Here is a 23,792-nt window from a genome sequence, read left to right on the forward strand (position 1 = left end):
CTTAGATTCTCCTGTTCCAGGGTGGCTCATTGTGGTGATTCTGGGGATCCTCTGTCTGCTTTTGCTGGGAACAGCTGGCTTCTTGGGGGCCAATTGTAAGTGCAAGTATCATCAGGGAAAGACAACAAGGACCTAACTCTACTGTCAGTTACTTTATATACACATATATTCACAAGGCTAGATTCTGATCCACTCATAGTGAGTAGCACCCTACTCCACAGGTATTCCCATGAATTTCAATGAGTGTAATCAGTGAGTACTCAGTATGAATAAGGATATCAGAATCGATCCACCTGCACCTCAGTTTTTCTGTCAGTAAAATGGGGATAAAACTGCTTTGCCTCAAAAAAGTCTTACTAGGGCAAATTCACTGATGTTTGAGATATTCTTGGATATTACATTAATAAGGGCCATATAAGTACCTAGATACACCAGAATGTAAGTAGATAGAATGTAATTAAATTACCAAAGTTAGAAACAAAAGAATGGCAATAAGCATTATGTTTACTGAACCTACAAAATTATTTATAAAAATCTTCCCAAAGCTTCAGGACCTATATAGAAAAAGGCCTTGATTATTTGGCACCTAAATGCTTCACAGACTTGTTGGTATGCATAGAATTCTAGTCCTTTCTCTGAGGTTTAAATTGTCATTTAAACAGAAAACTTTCTACATGTTCACTATTGAATTGAACAATAGTAATGATTAGAAGTAACGGAATAATTAAAAAAACCCACCTTAATTCACACACATTTTTGTGAATAGACAGGCCAGGTCTACACTTTGGGCCAGGTCTACAATACAGGCCAGATCTCCTTTAGCTCACATAGGAATGTCAATTGGGGGTGTGATGAGGTATGATTTGTAACCAACATAGCTATGGCGGCCAAAGCCTCTAGTATAGCTGTTGCAGTTATACCAGCAAAACTGTGCTTTAACCAGTACAGCTTTCGTCGCTCAGGAGAGGGGTGCTGGAATAAGCGATCCAGTGGAACCTCAATTTTACAAACACCAATCTTCTGAATGAACGGTTATATGAGCCATTTTTCCTGATGGGGAAAATAGTCACAAAAGGAAAGTGATGTTGACAAAGAACGAGTTGACATCTCTTCACATTCTTCAATGCCCTGGAAATCACTTTGTCCTGGTTTGAAGGAGAAAAAGAGTGATGCAGTGCACTGTACTGCAACTTATGTACCACACTTCCTGTAATTTTGAAATGTTCAATTTCATGAACTTTTGGACTTTATGAACACTTCAATCCCCATTAGTTCATAAAACAGGGGTTGCATTGTCCTGGTAAAAGGGCAGCTTTGCAAGTATTAGGGTCACCATATGTCCGTATTTTCCCAGCTTTTTGGTTCTTAAATCGCCGTCTGGGAGGAATTTTTAAATATCTGAAAACGTCCGGGATTTTGCCATATCGGTCAGGATGCCCTTTATCCCAATATCGGGGACTGCTCACCTCACCGCGCGCACCAAAGTCCTAGGGCTGGCAGCGCTTCCTGGAGCAGCTCCCGGTGCCCGCCCGCCAGCAGGAGCCTGCAGTGTTGGAGGCCCCTGGGCACAGAGGTGGAGGAGGTCTCCGCCTGCTACACCAGCTCCCTCCTGTCCAATCAGAGCTGCGGGGGCGGGGCTTGCAGGCGCCAGCAGCGGGCAGAGAGCCCTCCACCACCCCCGACCCGACCCAACCCTAGGAGCCGGAGGGACCTGCCGGATGCTTCCCGAGAGCTGCCCCAGGTAAGCACTGCCGGGACTCCCCACCTCACTTCCCGGCAGGCCCCTCTGGCTCTTAGGGTCGGGTTGGGGGAGGGCAGAGGGCTCTCTGCGCGCTTCTGGCGCCTGCAAGCCCCGCTCTGCAGCTCCAGCAGCTCCCATTGGGGCTTTTCCCGGTGAACGGGAGCCACGGAGCTCGCACTTGTGGCAGGCGTAGCTCATGGAGACCCCCTCGGCTGCCCCTGATCCTAGGAGCCAGGGGGACCTGTGGCAGGAGGGGTGAGTAGGCGAGCGGGGCAGGGTGAAGAGGCGAGCGGTGAGCCATATCACTTTTTCTTATATGTATATATACACATAATATAGACGACATGTAGCGCACAGCATATATAACAGTATAGTAATACATTAATACAAGGCGAATTGGTAGATACTGGTGCAAATACCCCCACCCCCACCCCCCGGTGGAGTGTCCTCTTTTTTGAATGTTGAAATATGGTAACCCTCGCAAGTATAGCTGCATCCACTCTAGAAGTGCTTTTCTGGTATAGTATCTCAGTATTCCTAGACCTGTAAAGCACTCTTCGTGTAGAAATGACCTGCTATTATTCATGGGGTTATATCACTTTATAAGGACAACTGCTAGGTAGTTGAGAAAATGCTTATGAATCCCCAAAATGTTAAGTGGAGAATAAATGCATATTCTCCTGTAGCAAGAACCCATTACTAATTCTCTCCTAATCACTATTCATTATCAGGTTATTAATTGCTTCTGTTTTTACTGTTGGAAAGAATCTGAATTAAAGGATTTGTAAAATTGCAGTTTATTTTACAGTGACACATTTTGCTGTGATATTAGTTTGAATGTAAGTTTTCCACTTTTTTTATTCAGTGAGCAGATAGCAGGCAAACTTCACTCAGCAAAACCAAACTGTCAAAAATGTCACTCAGCAACAGGAAATACTGGAAAATCTCTTCCAGCAGACAGATTATTTCTGAGCCCTTAGTGAAAACCTCTCCAAGATTCTGCACAGGAAATGTATAGGGTGGTCAGTTGCTTTCTATACGGAAACTATGGGCTTGATTCTGCTCTCATTTATGCACGTTTTAACTCAGCACAGAAAATTGTAACACTTGATCTGAACAGGGAAAACATGGTCCCTGATTTAAAACATATGCTCAGCTGCCACTCAGTGGAATAAAAAAATATTGCATCCAAGCAATAACTCCCACTCTTTCCCTAAACTTAAAGCATCATTTTCACTTTACTAAAGTTGGTTGAATTTGCCATTTTTTTTATTTTGCATATAATCATTTATTTTAAGATTTTTTCTGTAATCAACCAGCTGATGGAGTGCTTTCTTGCTAATAAATTACTCAACAAGAGTGATGAGATATGACAAGTGAGTTCAAGGACACCCAAGTGCGAATGTAGGGAGGACAAAACATCAGACCAATAGAAACATGTGGTTCCTTAGAATGCTATTCATATATCTTGATTTTTTTTATTTCACAGTTTTTTCGGTGGTGATTCTTTTCAATATATTTTGAAGGAGAAAGGAGTTTTTGTTTGTTGGTTTTTTTAATTGCAGAATAAGAATGTAATTGTACCTTTATCTTCAACAATCAGTCTTTATACCAATAGCATGACTCCTTCAACAACCATGAAGTTCATTAACCTTAGATAATGTACTCCACAGCCCAACATAAAGCTCCCTGAAGATCTTATCTAATCTGTCGATCTATCCCAGACCCATTGGTGTTGCTGCTCCCAGTACTTCAGACAATTCCCAACCTTCCTGCTGAGCTTCCTTTCCAGGGGTTTCTTCTCAGGAGGTTTCTGGATAAAGACATGAAATCAGTGGGGCTACTCATGTGTAAACTCTGTAGCTTGAAAGCTTGTACCTTCCACCAACAGAAGATAGTCCAATACAAGATATTACCTTGCCTACCTTGTCTCTAACAGATTTAAAGTCTGATGTCTCACCTCCTTGTAGAGCTAATGGGAGTGTCCTACCTTTGGGAGACTCCCAGCTTCCCCATGGGGCACATAACACTTCCTTTTAGTCCTAGCAAGTCTTGAGAAATCAGCCTTCACAATCGTGAAATATTTATCTACGGAAAAACTTTTTGAAGCATTTTGAATAGAAATTTAGCTGGCTTCTTCTGAACCCTGCACAATTGATCTCATGGTAACAAAAGCAAAAAGTTTAACAGAGAGCTACACTCTGTTCTCAATAAATAATCTCAATAAAGAAAAATAAAATATCCTTAAACATTTCTTCAATAGTACTTCCCTAACATAAAGAAAATACAAGATGATAGTGTGCTTGTTTGCACTCACTTGACCACTTATGAATAATGTGGCAGTCCCAAATCATTTCCAAAAAAAAGCTTTTGCTCCCACACCACCCTGTATTATACAAATATCTATGGAGATAGGGTTGCGTTCTAACTTTCATTCTACCTCCCTCTTTTCATTTATTTGTAATGGTCAATTTCTAAATGCATGCATTTTTGAAGGCAACAAAAGCACCCATTGCTCAGAGAAATGGATGCAGCATGGACAGGACTGTTACCACTTTTCTAATGCATGGAAATCTTGGCAGGAGAGAACAGATTATTGCCTTACTCGGGGCTCCCAATTTCTGAAGATAGCAAGGAAGAGCTGGTGAAGTATATTTTGTTAGGTTTCAGAGTAACAGCCATGTTAGTCTGTATTCACAAAAAGAAAAGGAGTACTTGTGGCACCTTAGAGACTAACCAATTTATTTGAGCATAAGCTTTCGTGAGCTACAGCTCACTTCATCGGATGCAACCGATGAAGTGAGCTGTAGCTCACGAAAGCTTATGCTCAAATAAATTGGTTAGTCTCTAAGGTGCCACAAGTACTCCTTTTATATTTTGTTAGGCTTCCTTTGTTCTATATCATAAATAATTAATATGTCAGTGACAGGAGTGAAGCAGATTTGGCTTTACATGGTACCACTCCTGCTCTAGGCATGGGCAGTGATATATTACAGTGGATCAATGGCACTGCGATATAGTTTCAGAGTGAAAAGGATCCAGGGCAGACATCAGTATCTGAGGAATTATGAGTTAAAGGGAACATGATCGGTCTGGTCTGTGTATGTTGGGATTAGCCAGCACTGCCAGGCATGTTCAAAGGGCTGTTGGCAGTGCTTCAGAAGCCAAACTCAGTGTTGTAGCAATTAGTGCTCTGTTCTGCCATGCTAGAGAGCTGGTTTTAATGTCCCCATGCCAGTTTCTTGTTTTCAGTGGCCGCAAGCCAGCAGGGGATGAGGAATACTGTAGAAGCCAGATCTGATATTTTAGATACTAATGGTCTGTGCCAACATATGGAGGCTTGGTCTTGATTCCCAATTGAAGTTGCTCCCACTGCTGCCAGCAGCAGCTGGGAATGCCACAGGAATGGTGCATTTGACTCCTGGAAGGAATGTCTCACGTCTCTCTGTGGTGACCCTGTAAACAGTTTGAAGCAGCATTAATGCACATTCCCCTGTAGCTGGGAAGAAGGTAGCTGTGATGCAGCATCAAGGAAGTAAGGGCAGAGGGTAACACAGGAAATGGCATCTTTAAAATTGGTTGTCAAATGTAGTTGAATGTCATTTACGAGGAAAGGATCTCAGCTATATGGGAGCACAAGGACTCTGGCTAGGGCTCTTTACTCATATTCCTTTCCCTGGGATTCACAGAACCAAAAGAGGGAATTGAATAAGCTCATTTTTGTTCCCATACAAGATTTCATAAAACCACCAGGATTTACTTATCAGACTATCCTGTAAAGGAGCTGGCAGGGCCTGGGTGTGGGCGGATGGCACAGCTCTCTCCACTGAGCTGCAAGTCTGGAATGGCTAGAGATTCTTGTGCCCTGTGTACAGAATACCTTACAGAATACTCACTGCGAAGTAGAGACAGGAGGCTAATGCAGAGAAGGGATCCCTGGAGCCAGAGTTCAGAAATGTGACTGTATGGGGCAGGGCATCAGTATCAAGAAAATATCAAGCTGTCTAGGGGCTGTTGCACAAGGTGCTGAGTACCCTAAGCTCCCACTGGACACTCAGAACCTCTAAAGAGGTGTACAGCACCTTGTACGTCTAGGCCCTGAGGGGTTATTAAAGTGCCATGTGGAAAAATATGAGGAAACCTATTCAGATTTCATTATTACTAAAGGATGTTTGTATTACAATATGCTCTCAGTTTTGGAGGCATGGAACTACCCCTTAAACTAGTTATTTATCACGTTACAAGTCACAGAGAGTTTGGGAATCTCTTATTTTATTCTTATTTATTATTTGTGTCATGGTAGCATCTAGGAGCCCCAGCCATAGACCAGGACCCCATTGTACTAAGAACTGTACAAACACAGAACAAAAAGTTGGTCCCTGCCCGCAAAGAGCTTACAATCTAAGTAGAAGACAAGAGAGAACAGGCAGACATAGAGGGGTCTCTGTAAATATCCACAAAGCTATCTCATCTTCCTCTTTGCAGTACCTCCATAAAGATCTCCTTTGACATGAGGCCTACAAAAATCTTGACAATGGTTGGGCCGCTCGTGTGCTGAAACCTCTGCTGCTCATGCTGACCAATATTGTCTCATTGTTTCAGTCTTATTTCCTTTGTCCCAATCCCCCACCATTATTGTCTGGACGGACAGGGCTGTAGGTCGGGACTGAGGGGTACCAGTTGAGTTATCTAGTGCAAAGCTTGCAGACCACCAGCTCCTTTGCTGAGTAACTGTATAATCTTATTATGCCTTGCCCTATCTCATCTACCTCTGCCTCTTGTCACCCCCTCATGGTGTCCTGGCCTCCTTCCCATGCTAAGCAAGAGAAGCTAGTCGAAGTGCAGGGAGTTGTACTCATGGAGTGGCGTGATGGGATCCCTACCCAAGGCTGTGAAGCAGTACTGAAAACACTCCATGGCTGGTACAGCAATTCCCAAGCTATGTTACCACCTGCAGCACTGGTCCTCCCGCCCCAAGAAAGTAGAAGAATTTCAGGTGGATTCACCCTTGTCTTGTTTCCACATCTGCACAAAGCCCTGTGATGTGCAGGACCTGAATATCCCCTTTAAAGTATCCTCAAATCCTTACACTCCCATACACAACCGCACCAAATGAACTCCACTACCACTAGGGCCATCTGCAGATGCAAAGGACGGGCTAGTCTCCCCCCCATTATAGGGGATCTTTGTCATTAGACTGGCATAGATAATAAAATGTGTCTTTCCAGTTAAGGTTTCAAGTAAAACAAGACAGTATAGGGGACTGTGCAGCTTTCAGAACAGGAGACACTCACTCCTATGGCTGTGCACAGCCGAAAACCTGTATTTAAGAGCAAAGGGCTCTTTAACCCAAGTGTAAGCAGAGTCAGGATGAGCCCTACCCTGACATCTGGTGGTGAGTTGTGGCAGGTTGTGGAAAAGAACTTCAGGGGCTGATCTCATTTGCATAGGCACTTCCACCCCACCTAGATGGTCACTTTGGCTGCTGTGGGATCCCCAGTTTCTGTGTTATTGGAGAATAAAGTTTTATTATCCTGATTATGTGAATCAAGGACAGTGGAACTGTACTTGGCTTTTTGTTATGATGGAGGGATTCACCGTCAACTAAGTAGCAATTGCTAGGCAAGGGACATGGATTCAAAACTCAGTAAATGGAAAAAGACTGGGGGTAGGTATTTGTATCTTGTGGTATTGGTCCCTTCTGAGAGCCCTAAATGCACCACCTTCTCTCTCTCTCCACTGTGTAGTAGTAGGAGAGCTGGTTTTGATTCTAATAGGAGTCTGGTTACAGATTACAGCGCTGAATTCACTTTGGGCCAGTAGTGTACCAGCACTGGGGCTCCTCTACTAAGAGCTGAAATCACTGAGTACTGTTAAGTAGTAGGGGGCCTGAAGATATATTGGTGAGCGGCTTGCAGGATGGCTATTGGAGAGGAGCAGCTGGGGGAACGGGTTGCATTACGGTTACCGGAGAGCAGTGTGTGGAGAGGAGCGGCTGGTGGTGAAGGCTATAGCAGAAACCCATGGAGAGGCAGGGCAGTCGGCCATTGGAGCACGTAAGGTGCCCCTTTACTCTTCCCCTTCCCTATTTCCACACAGGCTGGGGGGGGGGGGTTAAAACTCTTGGATGAACTTTTGAACTCTGGACTCACCAAGGACAGAGACTTTTGGGTTGCTGGACTTTTGGGTTGTTGGACTTTTGGGTTGCTGGACTCAAGAACCAAAGGGAAAGGACATGGCCCAATTTGGTTGGGGTGGGTTTTTGCTCATGGTTTGTGTTATGAATCCAGTTGGTGGCTGTCAAGATTCCCTCCCCACTCTGAACTCTAGGGTACAGATGTGGGGACCTGCATGAAAGACCCTCTAAGTTTATTCTTACCAGCTTAGGTTAAAAACTTCCCCAAGGTACAAACTTTTCCTTGGCCTTGAACAGTATGCTGCCACCACCAAGCGATTTAAACAAAGAACAGGGAAAGAGCCCACTTGGAGACGTCTTCCCCCAAAATATCCCCCCAAGCCCTACACCCCCTTTCGTGGGGAAGGCTTGATAATAATATCCTCACCAATTGGTACAGGTGAACACAGACCCAAACCCTTGGATCTTAAGAACAATCAATCAGGTTCTTAAAAGAATTTTATTTAAAGAAAAGGTAAAAGATTATTGCCTCTGTAAAATTAGGATGGTAAATACTTTACAGGGTAATCAGATTCAAAACATAGAGAATCCCTCTAGGCAAAACCTTAAGTTACAAAAAGACACAAAAACAGGAATACACATTTCCTCCAGCACAGCTTACTTTACAAGTCAAAAAATCAAAAGAAAATCTAATGCATTTTCTAGCTAGATTCCTTACTAACTTTACAGGAGTTGGAAGGCTTGCATCCTTGATCTGTTCCCAGCAAAGGTATCACACAGACAGCCCAAACCCTTTGTTCCCCCCCCTCCAGATCTGAAAGAATCTTGCCCCCTCATTGGCCATTTTGGGTCAGGTGTCAGCGGGGTTACCTTAGCTTCTTACCCTTTACAGGTGAAAGGATTTTGCCTCTGTCCAGGAGGGATTTTATAGCACTGTATACAGAAAGGTGGTTACCCTTCCCTTTATTTTTATGACAGTGTTGTTTCCCCCAACATAATGCCACATTGTTTCTCTCTGTTATTAAAAGACTTTTGCTACAGTCAGATTCTGTGCTTGGGAGAGGGGAAATATTGCCTCTTAGAGGTGCGCAGGGGAGGTGGTATATATTTGTCCCAGGTCACTGGATGGGGGCTTGAGCCAGTTTTGCATTGTGTTATTGGAATGGAACCCCTAGATACTGAACCCGGCCCGTGTTGCTGCCAACTCTGATGGGCAGAAGGGTTACACAAGCGTGCACGAGTAGCAGCAGGAGGATCATTAAGACAATGACAATCATATCCTAGGATGCTGCAGACACAAGAAGAACTAGAATAGTTGCTGCCACTCAGCTTAGCACATTACATTGACCAATCTCATTGCCGCGTCCAGTCGTTCAAAAATTCTCGTCTGCAATCCCAGAAATTATCTTTTTTTTTCTTTTGGTGCCAGAAGGAGATGGGGCTTGACCATTCAATAAGAATCAGCAGCATTTTCAGCTACCAAATCCCACCCTTTTGGAATGTTCACCACCCAATCAGAAAGCTCCTACGTGACTGTTATTTCTAGTCAGATACAACGGGTTTATTTTAAAGGGGCAATTAACAGATTTAATACACAACTTTGCAAATGTCACTACTTGTTTGTCATTCGTTTTCTTTAATAACTCCTCACACAACCTATTCAGCACTAACAAAATATATATGTGCAAATTATTATTATTATTAAAAATAAATTATATGAATAAAGGTTTCACAAATACCCTCCTGCTCTGTGGATCTCTTCCCAGTAGCATATCACTGAATATAATTGGCTGCTGGAAACTAGAGAGGGCTCTGGGCATGTAAATTCTTCCCATTTCTGGAGAGCTCTCCCTCATTAATATGGATGATACTACCTTATGAATATAGGATTCTTTTATCAGTATGTAAAATTTCTTCCCTGTTTTCCCGGTAGGGATTGAGCAGCAAGGGGAATGGAGAGCTTTTGTGCAGATCATGTCACTCCCGATTTTTCCATACCCACTAAATCAGATTCACAAATTCTGCTGAAAGCAGTGGGGAGAAATTGCTTATTCATTCAGTGACTTGAATAAAAAATGCATCCCATCAGAGGGGAGGGAAAGGGTGGGTTTGTGTTTATCTATCCAAGGGACTGTGGTGTAGAGCTGTAACATCCTAGGGAGAGCACTGGAGGCATTCTGCCCCAGGATATGCCTACCCCACAACTGGAAGGTGTTATTTCTGGCTCAAGTGGACAAACCTGCGCTAGCTCTGATCGAGCTAACACGCTGAAAATAGAAGTGCAGCCACGGTGGCATGAGAGGAGTACGATCTTGTCTGAATCCCTAGGCACATACCCAGGTGCCTCTCATTCTGCTACAGCCACACTTCTATTTTTAGAGCCCTAGAGCTAGCCACGTTACAGTGTAGCCCATAGAATATCCAGCATTGAAAGCTTTAGCATTTATTTTATTCAGCAGTAATGCAAGGGATCTACAAGCCTGTATCCTGTAAGGCATTGGCTTCAGCAGTTAGCATAAGGCTTGAGGCCTATGGACTTTGGCACAGATAAATGGCCCAACAGTCCCCTAAGTTTTGGGGAACTGGAAATAGAGTGTGTAAGGGGAAAGTTTGTCTATAACGGCACCAGCCAACGACAGGAACATGAGCTAACACCAGCTCATGGATAGAACATCTGCAGATATCTGACCACAAGAGTGCTATGGCAACAAATTGATATCTCTGATAATAAGCTGAAATCATTAATATACTAATCGGGGGAGGGATAGCTCAGTGGTTTGAGCATTGGCCTGCTAAACCCAGGATTGTGAGTTCAATCCTTGAGGGGGCCATTTAGGGATCTGGCGCAAAAATTGGGGATTGGTCCTGCTTTGAGCAGGGGGTTGGACTAGATGACCTCCTCAGGTCCCTTCCAACCCTGATATTCTATGATTCTAACCTAGGGGAGAAGGGCACCTCAACATTAGTCAGGTGAGGAAATACAAATAAGGAAGAAGGGAGAAACCCCTACTGAATATGCATTAGACATAGTGATGTCAGTGTAACTGATTATAAAACCTGTATCCTTGTGTGTGGGGGAGAGAGAGAGATGTAGCCCTTGGGAGGTGCCAGAATGATGGCAACTGGTGAAGATGATGGTGATGAGGAAGATAATGGCTACCATTTCAGGTGGTTCTGCAAGGGAAGGTGTGAGTATATGGATGTTCAGATGTACATTCTGTATTATCTCTATCTACCTTTCTGGGTTAGAGTGTTTGTGACTTTGCTAAATGTATTAATAAACTATTGTAAATACAGAAGGGTTCCTAAAGTGTGAATATTTCAACTATGCACGTTGAAGCTCCAACTAAACAATAATTTTAGTAATACTGGGCCTGACCTTGAGACAAGAACCTGTCAAACCTCAAAGTGATTACTGGGAATTCTTAAGTAATCAATATAATTAATACATATTCTATAGTTTGGGCTACAACAGCGCCAGTGTAGACATACCCTCAGAGAGGGAGAATGCCTCTTTCAGCTCCCCACGGCCTGAGGAAGCACACAGATTGCTAGACCCCTCAAATGGAGCACACTTAACTGAAGCTAAATTGAGAAAAGGCACATTCAAACAAAAACAAGAGTGTCCACACAAGGGGGCCTACACTGATTTAATTACATTTTACTAAAATTGGTACCATTTGTCTAATGTAGACAAAGGCCTGAGTCAATCTGGATCCCAAGTTCCAGCATGGTGCATATGGGACTTGTGCGGCTGTAATAACCACCTCTCCAGGAGTGGTAAAACCAGGCCCCTAGCCACATACTGGCCATTCATGATATACATTTTGCAAGACCTAGGGTCTTGGCCCTGGTGTTTGTGGCCAGATTCCAAGTTAGGTATTTACATTCTGTCTTCCTAAAATTCCCCCTTTCAGTTGCAGCTGGAGAAGGTGTTTTTCACTTCCTGTCCTAAACTATCATGTGGCATTGCTGATGCAGAATGGATGCTGCATTCCCTCTCCAAAGGCAGTTGCATTTTGGGGATAATTGCAGCAATCCCTCTACATAAATTCTGTCTGAAAATCCCTCTAAGGCTACAGGGTGTGAGACAAAGGAAAGAAACTGATATTTTATTTATAATCCAATTTAACTGATAGTATTCATCAGCCAGTCACTACATGGAATCCTCCAGGTCCATGTTCCAGTTTCATTGAACTGTCTGATTTTATTAACACTGTGCGACGTCCCTTTGTCATTGAAAGAGAAAAGCTGGGGGCACAGGGGAAAACATCTTGGGGGCTGCTGACAGCCATCACTAGTCTGGTTTTCAGTGAAAATGTTTGAGGAGGGGTTGAGGGCTGTGAAAACTCTGACACGGTGACAGATGTCAGATCCAGGCAAGTGGCTCATATCTGCTGCCTTGCGGTCCAATAGAATCTGCCATGAAATATCATTTGAATCAGACAAGAAATTTTCCATCTAGTTTTCAGCCTCCTTTCTAGATCTTACATCATCTTCCAGCTGAGTCCATTGGCCCCAGGAAAGCAAATAAGCAGTGAGCCCTCTCTCTGTACTCGTCCTACTTTGCTGCCACCAGATGGGACTCGCCCTGTTTAAAATCCAGCGTTAATCATCTTTCAACAGCATCTTCCAGCCTGACACAAAATGTAGTGGTGCTAAAGGAATAAAATGATAAAGCAGGTAGGCGAATGAAGGAAAGTCTGAATGGAATGTGATACCCTCTGCATATTTGGAAGCAGTGGTGATGCGGATGTAAGCACTGACACAAGAAAGCTTTGTTGAGCTAACATCAGCCCGAATCAAAGAAGAAAGGAATTTCTGCTCAGTTCTCTAAAGAGCTACAGCATTGCTTGGAAGCAAAGAAGAACTTCAGTCCAGTCCAGTCCCTCAACCATCTTTTTTGGTATCAGAAGGGCAAAATAATGAATTTCTTTAGCTCATTTCAGTTCTGTTTTGGTGGGAACTTCTCACTTCGTTTTTCACTAAAGAGCACCTGGAAGTGAATGTAACTTTAACCAGCTATATTGAAAAGAAGAAGAAAAAATATTTTGGGGAAAAATAATCGTGGGTAATAAACCTCCAATCAAGGCAAAACCTGAAACAGCAGCTCTCTCCCATCTGTAGGAGTCCTTAGTATTAATTATCACTTTATAGCTCTCAAGTGCTTTGCAAACATTAACTCATTTATTTGAAAGAAGCTTCATATAAAACAGATTTTTGTTGATTTTCAAACTTTGATTTTTTTTAGAAAATTCTGTTTGAAATTTGTTTTCAGTTTTTCTTCATCTGATGTGGCAGAAGGCTAAAATCAATAATATTTGATTTCATTTTAACTCCTGGCCTGGAGTCTGTTTTCGTCAGAGCACATAAACAGGTGAGCCGTAGCAGTAAATTTAAGGTCATTTAATGCTGTTGGTTTCTTATGGTTTGCAGATTGAAATTAAATCAGATCATTATTAAATATATTGCTATGTACTTGTCAGATGCAAAAGCAATTGAATATTATTTACTACTAATGAACATGGTTGACTGAAAAAACCCATCTACAATGATTTAAACATGTTTTGAGAGGCTGGAAAATAAAACAAACAAACCTCTACAATATCCCATTAAGAAAGTGTCATTTAAAATTGTAATTTAAAATAATGGAAACCTGCTTTTTTAAAAAAATATTTTTTTCACACAGATGAGGAAGAATAACAGAGTTTGAACTGGTATTTAGAGAAGTGGCAAGATAATTCTATCATTGCACCCATGCAATTCTATAGAACTCACTTAGGCCCTATGGTGGTACCTGAAAGCAGAATCTAGTCCTTACTTTGCAATGCACGGCCCAATCCTGCTTACTTTGCAAGTCAGAGCCAAAGATGTCCATTCACTTCAATGGAAGCAGGACCAAGCCTCTAGTCTCTTCCTTCCAGTGTAAATCCTTTCTCTCCCCCTTAACTCCATTCTCTTCCCTCTACAGACCCATTACTGATGCTTGCCCCCAGGGGAATGTATTAGTTGCTGGCTCTATTGTCTTAGCCCATGGTGCTGCTGACATAGCCACAAGGAATGGCGATGTTGTGCTGCTGGCTGCCTGACAGATGGGGACTGGAAGGTGGGTAAGAGATTTGCAAGGAGGGAAAGTGGGGCAGGAGGGGGAAATAGAGAGATGCTCTTGTTTTCTTTTGAGAAAACAAAGACTCAGCCCTTGAGGGAGTGGAGGTAGAAAGAGGAGATGAAAGGATGATTGTAATTCTGATGTAATTATTTGGTTTTTTACAAAACCAGGACCACAGATATCATGCATTCAAATGCAAACACAGCTACACATGTAAATACACATGCATGCGCAGGCAAACACAACTACAAACATAAACCCACATGCATGTGCATGCAAACACAGCTACATATGTAAACACACATAAACACACATGCATGCACATGCACTATGAAAAGAGAGGGTTAGTCCCTATAAGTCAAATGGAAAAAGATGAATAGATACGGTGAATATGCTAAATTCAGACTTTATTTGCACTAACATAAATCACAGTGCAGAGCCCCCAGCAGCAGAAATGTGCCAAAGGACTTGGGTGGTAGAGCCATGTGGCCACAAACTATTCTCCTTCTATGGGTACATGGGGGGGTCAACCGTGCAGTACCGGCCAGGAAGGAGGCCTGCTCAGGGTTGCTGAGGGCTGCTTTAATTCACCATATGCTCTCAGTAGCATCCACTCCTGAGGCTTTTATGGAGCCCTGGCTATAAGCTGAAGCTGCTCCGGGCTCTCCAGGGTAAACCCCAAGGAGGGGACGGTGGTGGTAACACGACCTGATGTCCCTTGCAGTGAATCTTCCCTGGGATGCAAGGACTTTGAGTAATTTATACTTCCCTGTACTAGTTTCACTGTATCTGGCCCAATGCCTGGGACTGCATTTTGATATTGGCCTTGACTTTGGACAAAGAGAATCCAGTTAGTGTTTTTTTTTCTGCCTCTTAGTAGCATCTTGAGTTGACTTCCGGCCCTACCATCCCAGCAGACAGGCAAAGAAACACTTTACATAAAAGGTGCAAGACAGAAAACTTAATTGTTCTTAGGGTTCAACTCATATTCATCCTACTTCACTGCTGTCCCCTATGCATGACACATCCTCCCAACGCATATCTGGCAGGCCTCCGTCCTCTCTTCATTTAAAAACCACTAAAGGCCCCTTCTCCAGTCATGGCCACAATAATAAGCCCAACAAATAATAAATATATAATATTAAATTTAAAATAATAGAATTATCATACTGGACTTCCATATCTCAGTTCCTGTGGCTTCTCTTTTCTGTCTGTCTTTGGTAGCTGTGCTAGGCAAGGACTTTCTATATCTATCTGTCTATCTATCGATCTATACATATAATGTAGATAATCAAGCACTTAATAAATAATAAATAAATATAACAATTTACCAGCTCTGATTGCTCTGGTCTCACAGTTTAAGCAAGATCAGGCCTGTACCACACTTAGATGGGAGATCTCCACATTGAACTCAGGATGCTCGAAGAAGTGATAATGGTGTTATAAGAGAACAACCCAGTGATACTAGGAGACACTGTCATGAAGGAAGTGGTATGGCAAACTAAGTAGCAGGCATTTTTCCTTGAGTCTGTACTGACCCCAATGCCCCAGCCTGGAGCCAGTGGGCACTGTGTCTCAGAAGAGACTTAAAATTGCTTTTCTGACTTCGTGGTCCGTATACCATTCCATTTATATTTTCCACAAGCCTAAAAGTGTCTATGATAGTGTCCTGGTTGAAGTTTAGTGGAGATAATTGTTTTCACTGCTGCAGGGAACTAAAGAAGTTACTTTTGAGGTCCCATCCTGTGTCTGTTCTGTAGTGATGCTAGTGGGGTGGATTGCAGAAAAAATTCAGCACAAGACAGCTGCATTTCAGTGTGTGGCAGAGTGATTCTATTTCCATTGTCTGTAAATTCCTTTGCGTTGAAAGGCCTTTGTATTCTGCCATTGACATTTTCTCTTTCCTTTCCTGGTTAGGAACATGATGCTGGACCAGATGGATTTCTCAGACCCTCTCTGGGGTGCAGACTCTGACCAAGAATCCCTCACTGGGAGTGACCTCAGGGGAGACTGCTGCTTCCTGGAAAACGCAGCCCCGACAGCAGAAAATGGAGAAAATGCCAGGTCTGGGGGAGCACCCAACCTGCAGCATCTGAGCCGGGAAGAGAAACGACGTAGCCGGCGGGCTACAGCAAACTACCGCTCAGCTCATGCCACCCGGGAGAGGAGCCGGGTGGAGGCATTCAACATGGCCTATGGGGAGCTCCGGCAGCTGCTGCCCACTCTGCCCCCCGACAAGAAACTCTCAAAGATAGAAGTCCTCCGGCTGGCCATCTGCTATATCTCCTACCTCAATCATGTTCTAGATATTTAGGGGGTGAGGGAGAAGGAAGAGGGGAGAGAAAGAACTAAAGAGGAAGAAAGAGTGAGTGTGATTATTTATTTATTTATTCATGCATTAATTATTGAGATCAGTGCTTAGTGCTGTGCAAAACATAAAAAAGTCATGGTCCAGGACACCTGGAGCTTCCAGTTAAATTCTGGCATCAGCTGCTCATGCTTAGCTCCCAGTGAATTCAGCTGGAGTTTTCTGTGTATTAGTGAAGGCAGAGTGAGGCCCTTTCAGTCTAAGCAAGACAGTACAGTTCAAACACAGCAGAAGACGGGAATCTGAAGAGCCCTCGCTCCTCACCAAGAGAATCAGATGATGATCTGCTGAGGGAGAGGGAGCAGACTACAAAGAATATCAGAGGGAATCTGAAAATTGAAGGACAAAGGATAAATTCTGCCTCCTTGAAAGTCCATCTCTTCCTTTTGAAGTCTCCAGGGAGACAATGCTCTCAGTGATATGTTATGAGTCATCAATAATAAAACAAAAGCACACATCAGAGAGGATTGTTGGGGGACAAAGAGAGAAGGAAAAAGATTCAGGAGACACACACACGCACGCGCACACACACGAGTCAAAACAGACAGGAGCTCTGTAATAGCTTTTAGACCCTGAGTCTTCTGTTTTTTTCCCTCTTGGCTCTGTCTATACTTGTCAACAAGGCCAAGGATATCATAACAAATTACAGTTAAGTTCAGAGACAACAGGAAGGAGGAAAGGTTTTGCTTCATAAAACTACCTTGTGGCTGCATTCAAATGGCTCTTATTTAGAACTGACGGTATTTATCCTTAGTTTCTATTCAAGTGTGGTTAAAAGCAGAAAAGTGGCTCTGTAAAAATGACATTGTAGAGATTGCAGAGTCATTCTCTCTGTTGCCACTTAGAAAATTTCCACTGAAACAAAATGTAGATAAATAATGCAAAAGATTTTATGTGACTTTTTTTTCTGTTTTCTGACCATCTCAGATTTTCTCTCTATGGGCCTGATTGTTCTCTCAGTTACACCAGTTTTACACCAGCGAAACTCCATTGACTTCAGCTGGGTTACTTCTGATACACACCAGTGTTAGAGCAGAATCATGCCCTAGGTTTCCCCATCAAACCTGTTTTAGTTTATATGTCTCAAAATCCAAATAGCCAATCATTGCACCCTCAGCAAGTTTGCAGATGACGCTAAGCTGGGGAGAGGGGTAGATATATTGGAGGATACTGATAGGGTCCAGAGTGACCTAAACAAATTGGAGGATTGGGCCAAAAGAAATCTGATGAGGTTCAACAAGGACAAGTGCAGAGTCCTGCACTTAGGACAGAAGAATCCCATGCACTGCTACAGGCTGGGGACCAACTGGCTAAGCAGCAGTTCTGCAGAAAAGGACCTGGGGATTACAGTGAACGAGAAGCTGGATATGAATCAAGAGTATGCCCTTGTTGCCAGGAAGGTTAACAGCATATTCGGTGCATTAGTAGGAGTGTTGCCAGCAGATCGAGGGAAGTGATTATTCCCCTCTATTTGGCACTGGTGAGGCCACATCTGGAGTATTAAATCCAGTTTTGGGGCCCCCACTACAGAAAGGATGTGGACAAATTGGAGAGAGTCCAGCGGAGGGCAACGAAAATGATCAGGGGGCTAAGGCACATGACTTATCCACACAAAGTCAATTACTATACCTCTTAAAGTACCTTAGTAGCTCAGTTACTATACCTCTTAAAGCTCTGTATGCCATGGTTTACAATTCAAAAAAATTATTTTTTTCATTGCCCAAGGTTTCATGCTTAAACCTCAAACCTGTGAGCTGAAAATCCATGTATGTATTTTCTGCTTCTTTCATTATCACCAGCAGCTGCTATGGCAATTTAGAAGCTCTTTCAATTAATGAATAGTAAAAATATCACAATCTGAAATTAATTAATTGAATTAGAGGAGACATGAAGCAGAAGAAGATTACTCTCATAGCTTTTTTAAGTCTGCAGCATTAATGTTTAAGGAACATGCATGTGTCAGCAGATGGAGTGTAAGATGCATCAGGCACAGATTCGTTGAGTTAGAAGGTGCCATTCTGTTTATTTTCTGAAATTAACAATAATCACAAGATTGGGAGGTGGGTGTATGTAAAACCAAACATATTTTTTAACTTGTTTAAATAGAAAAATTGTTGGTAAAAATTGTCAGATTGTTGCAGATTTAAAATCACAACTGGCATTTTTACTATTGTTACATTTAATTTATTTGTCAAGGAGCAGAAGCAACAGTGCAGTCTTTGCACAAAGTAAAGAAACAAACGATCTGAGTATCAGGGCTGGCCTTATGGACAGGCAATCAGGGAAGTTTCCATGGCGAATTTCCAGAGCCATTTTTTTTTTTTTTTGCTTGCTGCTTAGGGACCACTGAAAATGTTTTCCAACCTGGTACTCCCCAGCCCTTCTGAGTATCTCCCTATGAGGAGAATTTCTGATAAGATCAAAGGGCTTGCAAAATCAGGCCCAAATTGTAAACTCTTCAAGGCATCAGAAATAACAAGGTATATGGAATTAAAACAATCTTTTTTTAAAAAGTACCATCACAATAAACGTTAATTAGCCACCTCACTGGTAACCTCAGTATTGAGGACAGGACTGAATTGTCCTTGCACACTGACTTCCCTTCACATCTCTACAGGTGATTTTTCCATCTCAGATTCAAGGTACATTGATGGAACAATATGAGAGCATCTTACATTGCTACTGCCCATGCTATAGCTGATCTGAGACCTAAACAGAAAACTTCAGTGTTCAAGGGCTGCTGATCCTATATATATATATATATATATATATATAAAAAGAGAGACAAAAATCTAAAGTAGCAATAAAAATATGACAGTTACTGACTTCTCTCTTGCCACTTCCTTATACAGGGTTGGCAACCTTTGTAGCCTTCTTCTAAAACTCATGATTGTACTCCAGGCTGTCATGCAGATTGGTCTTTCAGAGGCCCACTGATATCTGGTCCATATACCAAGTTTTTGATCTCCCCATTGGTCATCTTCCGTTGCAAAATCCATCCTACCGATATAATTCTCCTTTCTCCGCTGAATATGCCCATGCCAGCAGAGCCTAGCCTCCTTCAACTTCTCTGCATTTGCAGCAACCCTCTTTAGGCCCCTCACAATTTCGTTTTGTTTCCTGTCACCGAGCATCCAACCATTTGACCATCTCAACATCTTCATTTCCGTGGTGGAGAGCAGCCTGATTTCCTTTCTTGTGGCTGGCCAAGTCTCTGTTCTGGATGTTAGCGTGGGTCAAATTACAGTTTTATACTCTCTCCATCTTTTAACTTGATTAGCACCTTTTTGTCACAGGGAACTGGGATCATCTCCTACCATTTGCACCACACAGCTTTAATATGATGCCAGGCACCTCTGAAGAGAGCAGCAGCAGCAACAACAACCATTAATTCTAGGTATTTAAATTATTTCACTCATCTAAGCTCTCTGCTGTGATATCCTTTATGGTGAGTCCTGTTATCATAGCCTCGGGATTACCAATGTCCACTCTAAACCCAGCCCGCTCAAAGCTATCTTGCTACTCTTCAAAGGGTCTCGCAATCTTCTGCACTAATCACAATATTGAACATTTTTTTCAAGTTGAAGCATTTCTTGGAATCAACGGTGTGTGAAAGGAAAGTCAGAGAAATATAGCAAATAAGGGATGGAAATGACTTATTGCAGCCATTCACATTTTATCCATAGCTGCTCTCGTGGCCAAAGCGGGATTGTTCTCTGTAGTACATTCTCCAGGGCCTAGTTTTAAAAGACTCCAGAAATGATTTGCATCAGCAGAGCAGTGGACAAAAAAGAGGGATTTAGGTGGACACAGAAATTTTTAAAAGGAAGGAATAAAAAGAAAGAAGAATTCTATTGCTTATACAGAACAGGGAACCTTGTCACCATGTTACAACTATTTCTGCTTTCTTTACCTCCCCATAACAGTTTGTGATTTGGTGGCTGACATTGGAAAAAAAAGATATTTAATTCAACCCATATTTTAACTAATCAAACATTAATGTGATGTTAATTCATCTCCTGATATTCTAATTCTTGCTCATCTTATTGAAGCCCCCCCTCCCCGCTTTTTTTTTCCAGAGGCAAGGGTCAAAGTTCTGATTTAGAAACACCATTGTCAAGCCAGAGTAACTCCATTGAAGTCAGTGCCCTTATTCCAGATTCTGAGCCAAAGTTTGGCCCCATTGAGTATTAATGAGAATTCTGACACTAATGGCAGTGGGATTATGATTTGACCACCTTGATACCTATTTAACTGAGAGCAGAACCCACTGGCCCACGTTGTTTAAGCAGCTTTTCTATTTTCTTTTTAATGCATGTATACTGTAAAATATAATATTCATGTTCATGAGTGGAAATTTAAGAATAGCAAAAGGGTAAAACATTGTAATTGAAAGTTTTTCCAGCCATGATGTGTGCATTTGTGATTGCTCTGTTTTGTCCTTCGATGTTTTGTGAGTGACATATGCTGGTGGTTCCTTTCCAGGGTAGTCTGTGTGGTTGTTTTTACTAGGTGATTGTTCTGTTTCACTGCAGAGAGGGGAGGGGGGAGTAAAAGAACTTGCTAAATGATCAAAAGGGAGCATTGCTGGTTTAGTCTCTGGGGAAGTGTGTTATTTTCCCTGAGGCCTGATTCTTCCATCACACCACTGTAAATCTGCAGTAACTCCCATGCTGTGAGTGAATTAAGTCCAGGCCAGATCCATCCCGAGGGTTAGCTTATTAAATCTCAACCAACTCTTCCCTTGGTAGCTTTGTGGTCTCTCACAAGTTAAGAGGACCCACTCAGTGCTTGAATATTTTAGTAGATGGTTGCAAGAATACAGTCTGTAGGTACCATCTGTAAAGTCCTTTTGGATCCTTTGGGATGAAAGGGACTAAAGTAATGTATTGAATTATTATTAATTATCATTGCCTCAAATTCACATTGCAAATTCCTCAGCAAAACTATACATTCCCAGGAGCTTGCTCCTTTCTTCTTGACAACCCAAACAATGCTGTCCCATGGGTCAATTTTCAAAAGCACCTAATAAACTTAGGTTTCAGAGTAGCAGCCATGTTAGTCTGTATCCGCAAAAAGAAAAGGAGGACTTGTGGCACCTTAGAGACTAACAAATGTATGGTCAATAAATTTATGCTCAAATAAATCTGTTAGTCTCTAAGGTGCCACAAATCCTCCTTTTCTTTTTTCTAAGAAACTTAGGAGCTTAAGACCCATTTTCAGAAGTGATTTAGGCATTTAGGGGCAGATTTTTAAAGGCCTTTAGGTGGCTAAACTTGCTGATTGGGGCCTCTTGGGATTTTCAAAAGCACCTAGATGCTTAAATACCATTAGGTTCCTAAAATGCAGATTTTCAAAGGTGTTTAGGAATTGCTCTGCTTACTGTTGCCTAAGTGATTTAGATGGCTAAATCCCATTTTCAAAAGTGACTCAGGAACCTAAGGCCTGGTCTCTACTTAAAATTTAGATCAACCTAGCTGCATTGCTTAAGGATGTGAATTTCACATCCCTTAGCACCATAGTTAAATTGATCTGAGCCCCAGTGTAGATGTGCCTAGGTTGATGGAAGCTTTGTTCCATCAGCCTAGCTTCTGCCCCTCAGGGAGGTGGATTACCTGTATCAGTGGAAAAAAACCCCTTCTGTCACTGAAGAATATGTCTATACTGGCAGTGTAGCATATCTGTAGACTTGATATGCCCCAAATCTCATTGAATGTACATGCCTGAAAATGAGATTTAGCCGTCTAAGTCACTGAGGTCCAGAGTCTCAAAGATATTTAGGCTCCTAACTTGCACTGAAATCAATGCAAGTTAGAAGCCTGTATACCTTTGAGGATCTGGGCCTTAGGTCTTGCAACACTGAACAGAGCAAAGTCTATGGCCTATGTACCCAAATCCCTTTTGAAAATGGGATTTAGGCTCCTAAATCACTGATACACATTTGAACATTTTACTCAAACTTCTTCTGTCCTTGGAACCTTGTCAGATAAATCAGCTAATAAAAATATATAGGCTGCCAAAAAAAAAAAGAGCAAGAGAAAAAGACCCCTCTCCCTCATATGTAGGAGGGGAGGAAAATTCAAAACATATTTCCCTAGTCCTGCTTTGAGATTTTATATATATATATATATATATATATTGAAAAAAGGCACAGTTAAACGCATCAATGAGCCATGAAAAAAAGCTGTGCTCACAATAAGTTAATTAACGTTCTACTGATATTCTACCAGAGAAGAAGCTGCATTAATCTTGTGGGTTCGCAGAATGTCAAAATTGGGAAAACTTGTGGTCACAAACAGGGCCAAGTGTTTGTTTAAATAATGGAAGAGAAGATATGTACATAGAGGCTAATTTTTAGAACCAAGCACCCAAGAGTATGTCAACACAGCATATTAGAGCGAGTAGGACCAAGCCTCCCAACCTGGGTTGACAGCCTAGGGCCAGCGGGGCTCGTGCTTGAGCACTGAAGACAGCTGTATAGACAATGCTTTGAAGTTGTGGCTCGGCAGGAGCTTGAATTCTGAAGTCTAGGGAATGAGGTGGACTTCAGAGCCTTGGTCCAAACCGAGCCGCAACATCGAAGCACTGTCTATACAACTATTTTTAAAGCACTAGCATGATTCCGGGTCTGTCAGGCTGGTACGAGAGACTTGCTCCTGCTGTCTCTAAAATGCTCTGTAGATGTATCCCACAAGAGAGTGTAGTCTTGTGATTAGAATGGAGTTCTAGGAGTCAGACTAGTCTGGGTTCTATTTCTGGCTCTGCCACTGCCTCACTGTGTGGCCTTGGGCAAGTCACATCACCTTTTTGTGCCTCAGTTTCCCCATCAGTAAAATGGGGCTGCTAATATTCACCTACCTCACAGGAGTGTTGTGAGGCTAATTTATCAATATTTGTGAAGTGCTTTTCACATAAATGGTGCCATAGAAGTGTAAAGTAGAAAAACATAAATATGAAAGGCCAGATTCACCATTGCATCAGTTTTGTGCTTCTGTAAAAGCATTGATTCCAATGAATTTACACTGATGCAGAACTGGAATAGTGCAGGGGTAACTCAGGCCTGAAATGTCCAGACCTTGCATCTGGACACTGAAACTGTAAATGTCTTAAAATTGGGCTCACACTCCATTATCCAAAGATTTTTTTTAGAAAAATCTTTTACAAGGATTTCTCCTGCTGTATCTCAGTTGGTTTTATTTACTGTATTTATATAAAAATGCAAGATTTTTGTAGTGAAAAAATACAGCCTGCTTTGTATTGTTGTTTTATTCATCGTTTAGAAAATACATTTTTAAAAATTACAGTGAAACTTGACTTTTGTTTTTCTGGGTTTGGTTAATTCTGCTGTACTCATTGCATGGACCTCAACTTGGTACATTTAATTATTGGTGCATAATCCCTTGATCTAATCTTATCGATCTGTTTATTTAGGTATTTA

At 42.2% G+C, this 23,792-nt stretch overlaps 1 protein-coding gene across 1 annotated transcript; it reads left to right on the forward strand.

The window, feature by feature from the left end:
* The first annotated feature begins 11,005 nt into the window (after positions 1 to 11,005).
* Positions 11,006 to 17,561, forward strand: LOC102944572 (helix-loop-helix protein 2). The gene is made up of 2 exons (XM_043524662.1): positions 11,006 to 11,079; positions 15,904 to 17,561. Exons 1-2 carry the CDS (start codon positions 11,009 to 11,011, stop codon positions 16,298 to 16,300), a joined length of 468 nt encoding a protein of 155 aa, XP_043380597.1. The 5' UTR covers positions 11,006 to 11,008; the 3' UTR covers positions 16,301 to 17,561.
* Positions 17,562 to 23,792: the final 6,231 nt, after the last annotated feature.

The sequence above is a fragment of the Chelonia mydas genome, chromosome 1 (assembly GCF_015237465.2).
Source record: "Chelonia mydas isolate rCheMyd1 chromosome 1, rCheMyd1.pri.v2, whole genome shotgun sequence".
Classification (NCBI taxonomy): Eukaryota; Metazoa; Chordata; order Testudines; family Cheloniidae; genus Chelonia; species Chelonia mydas.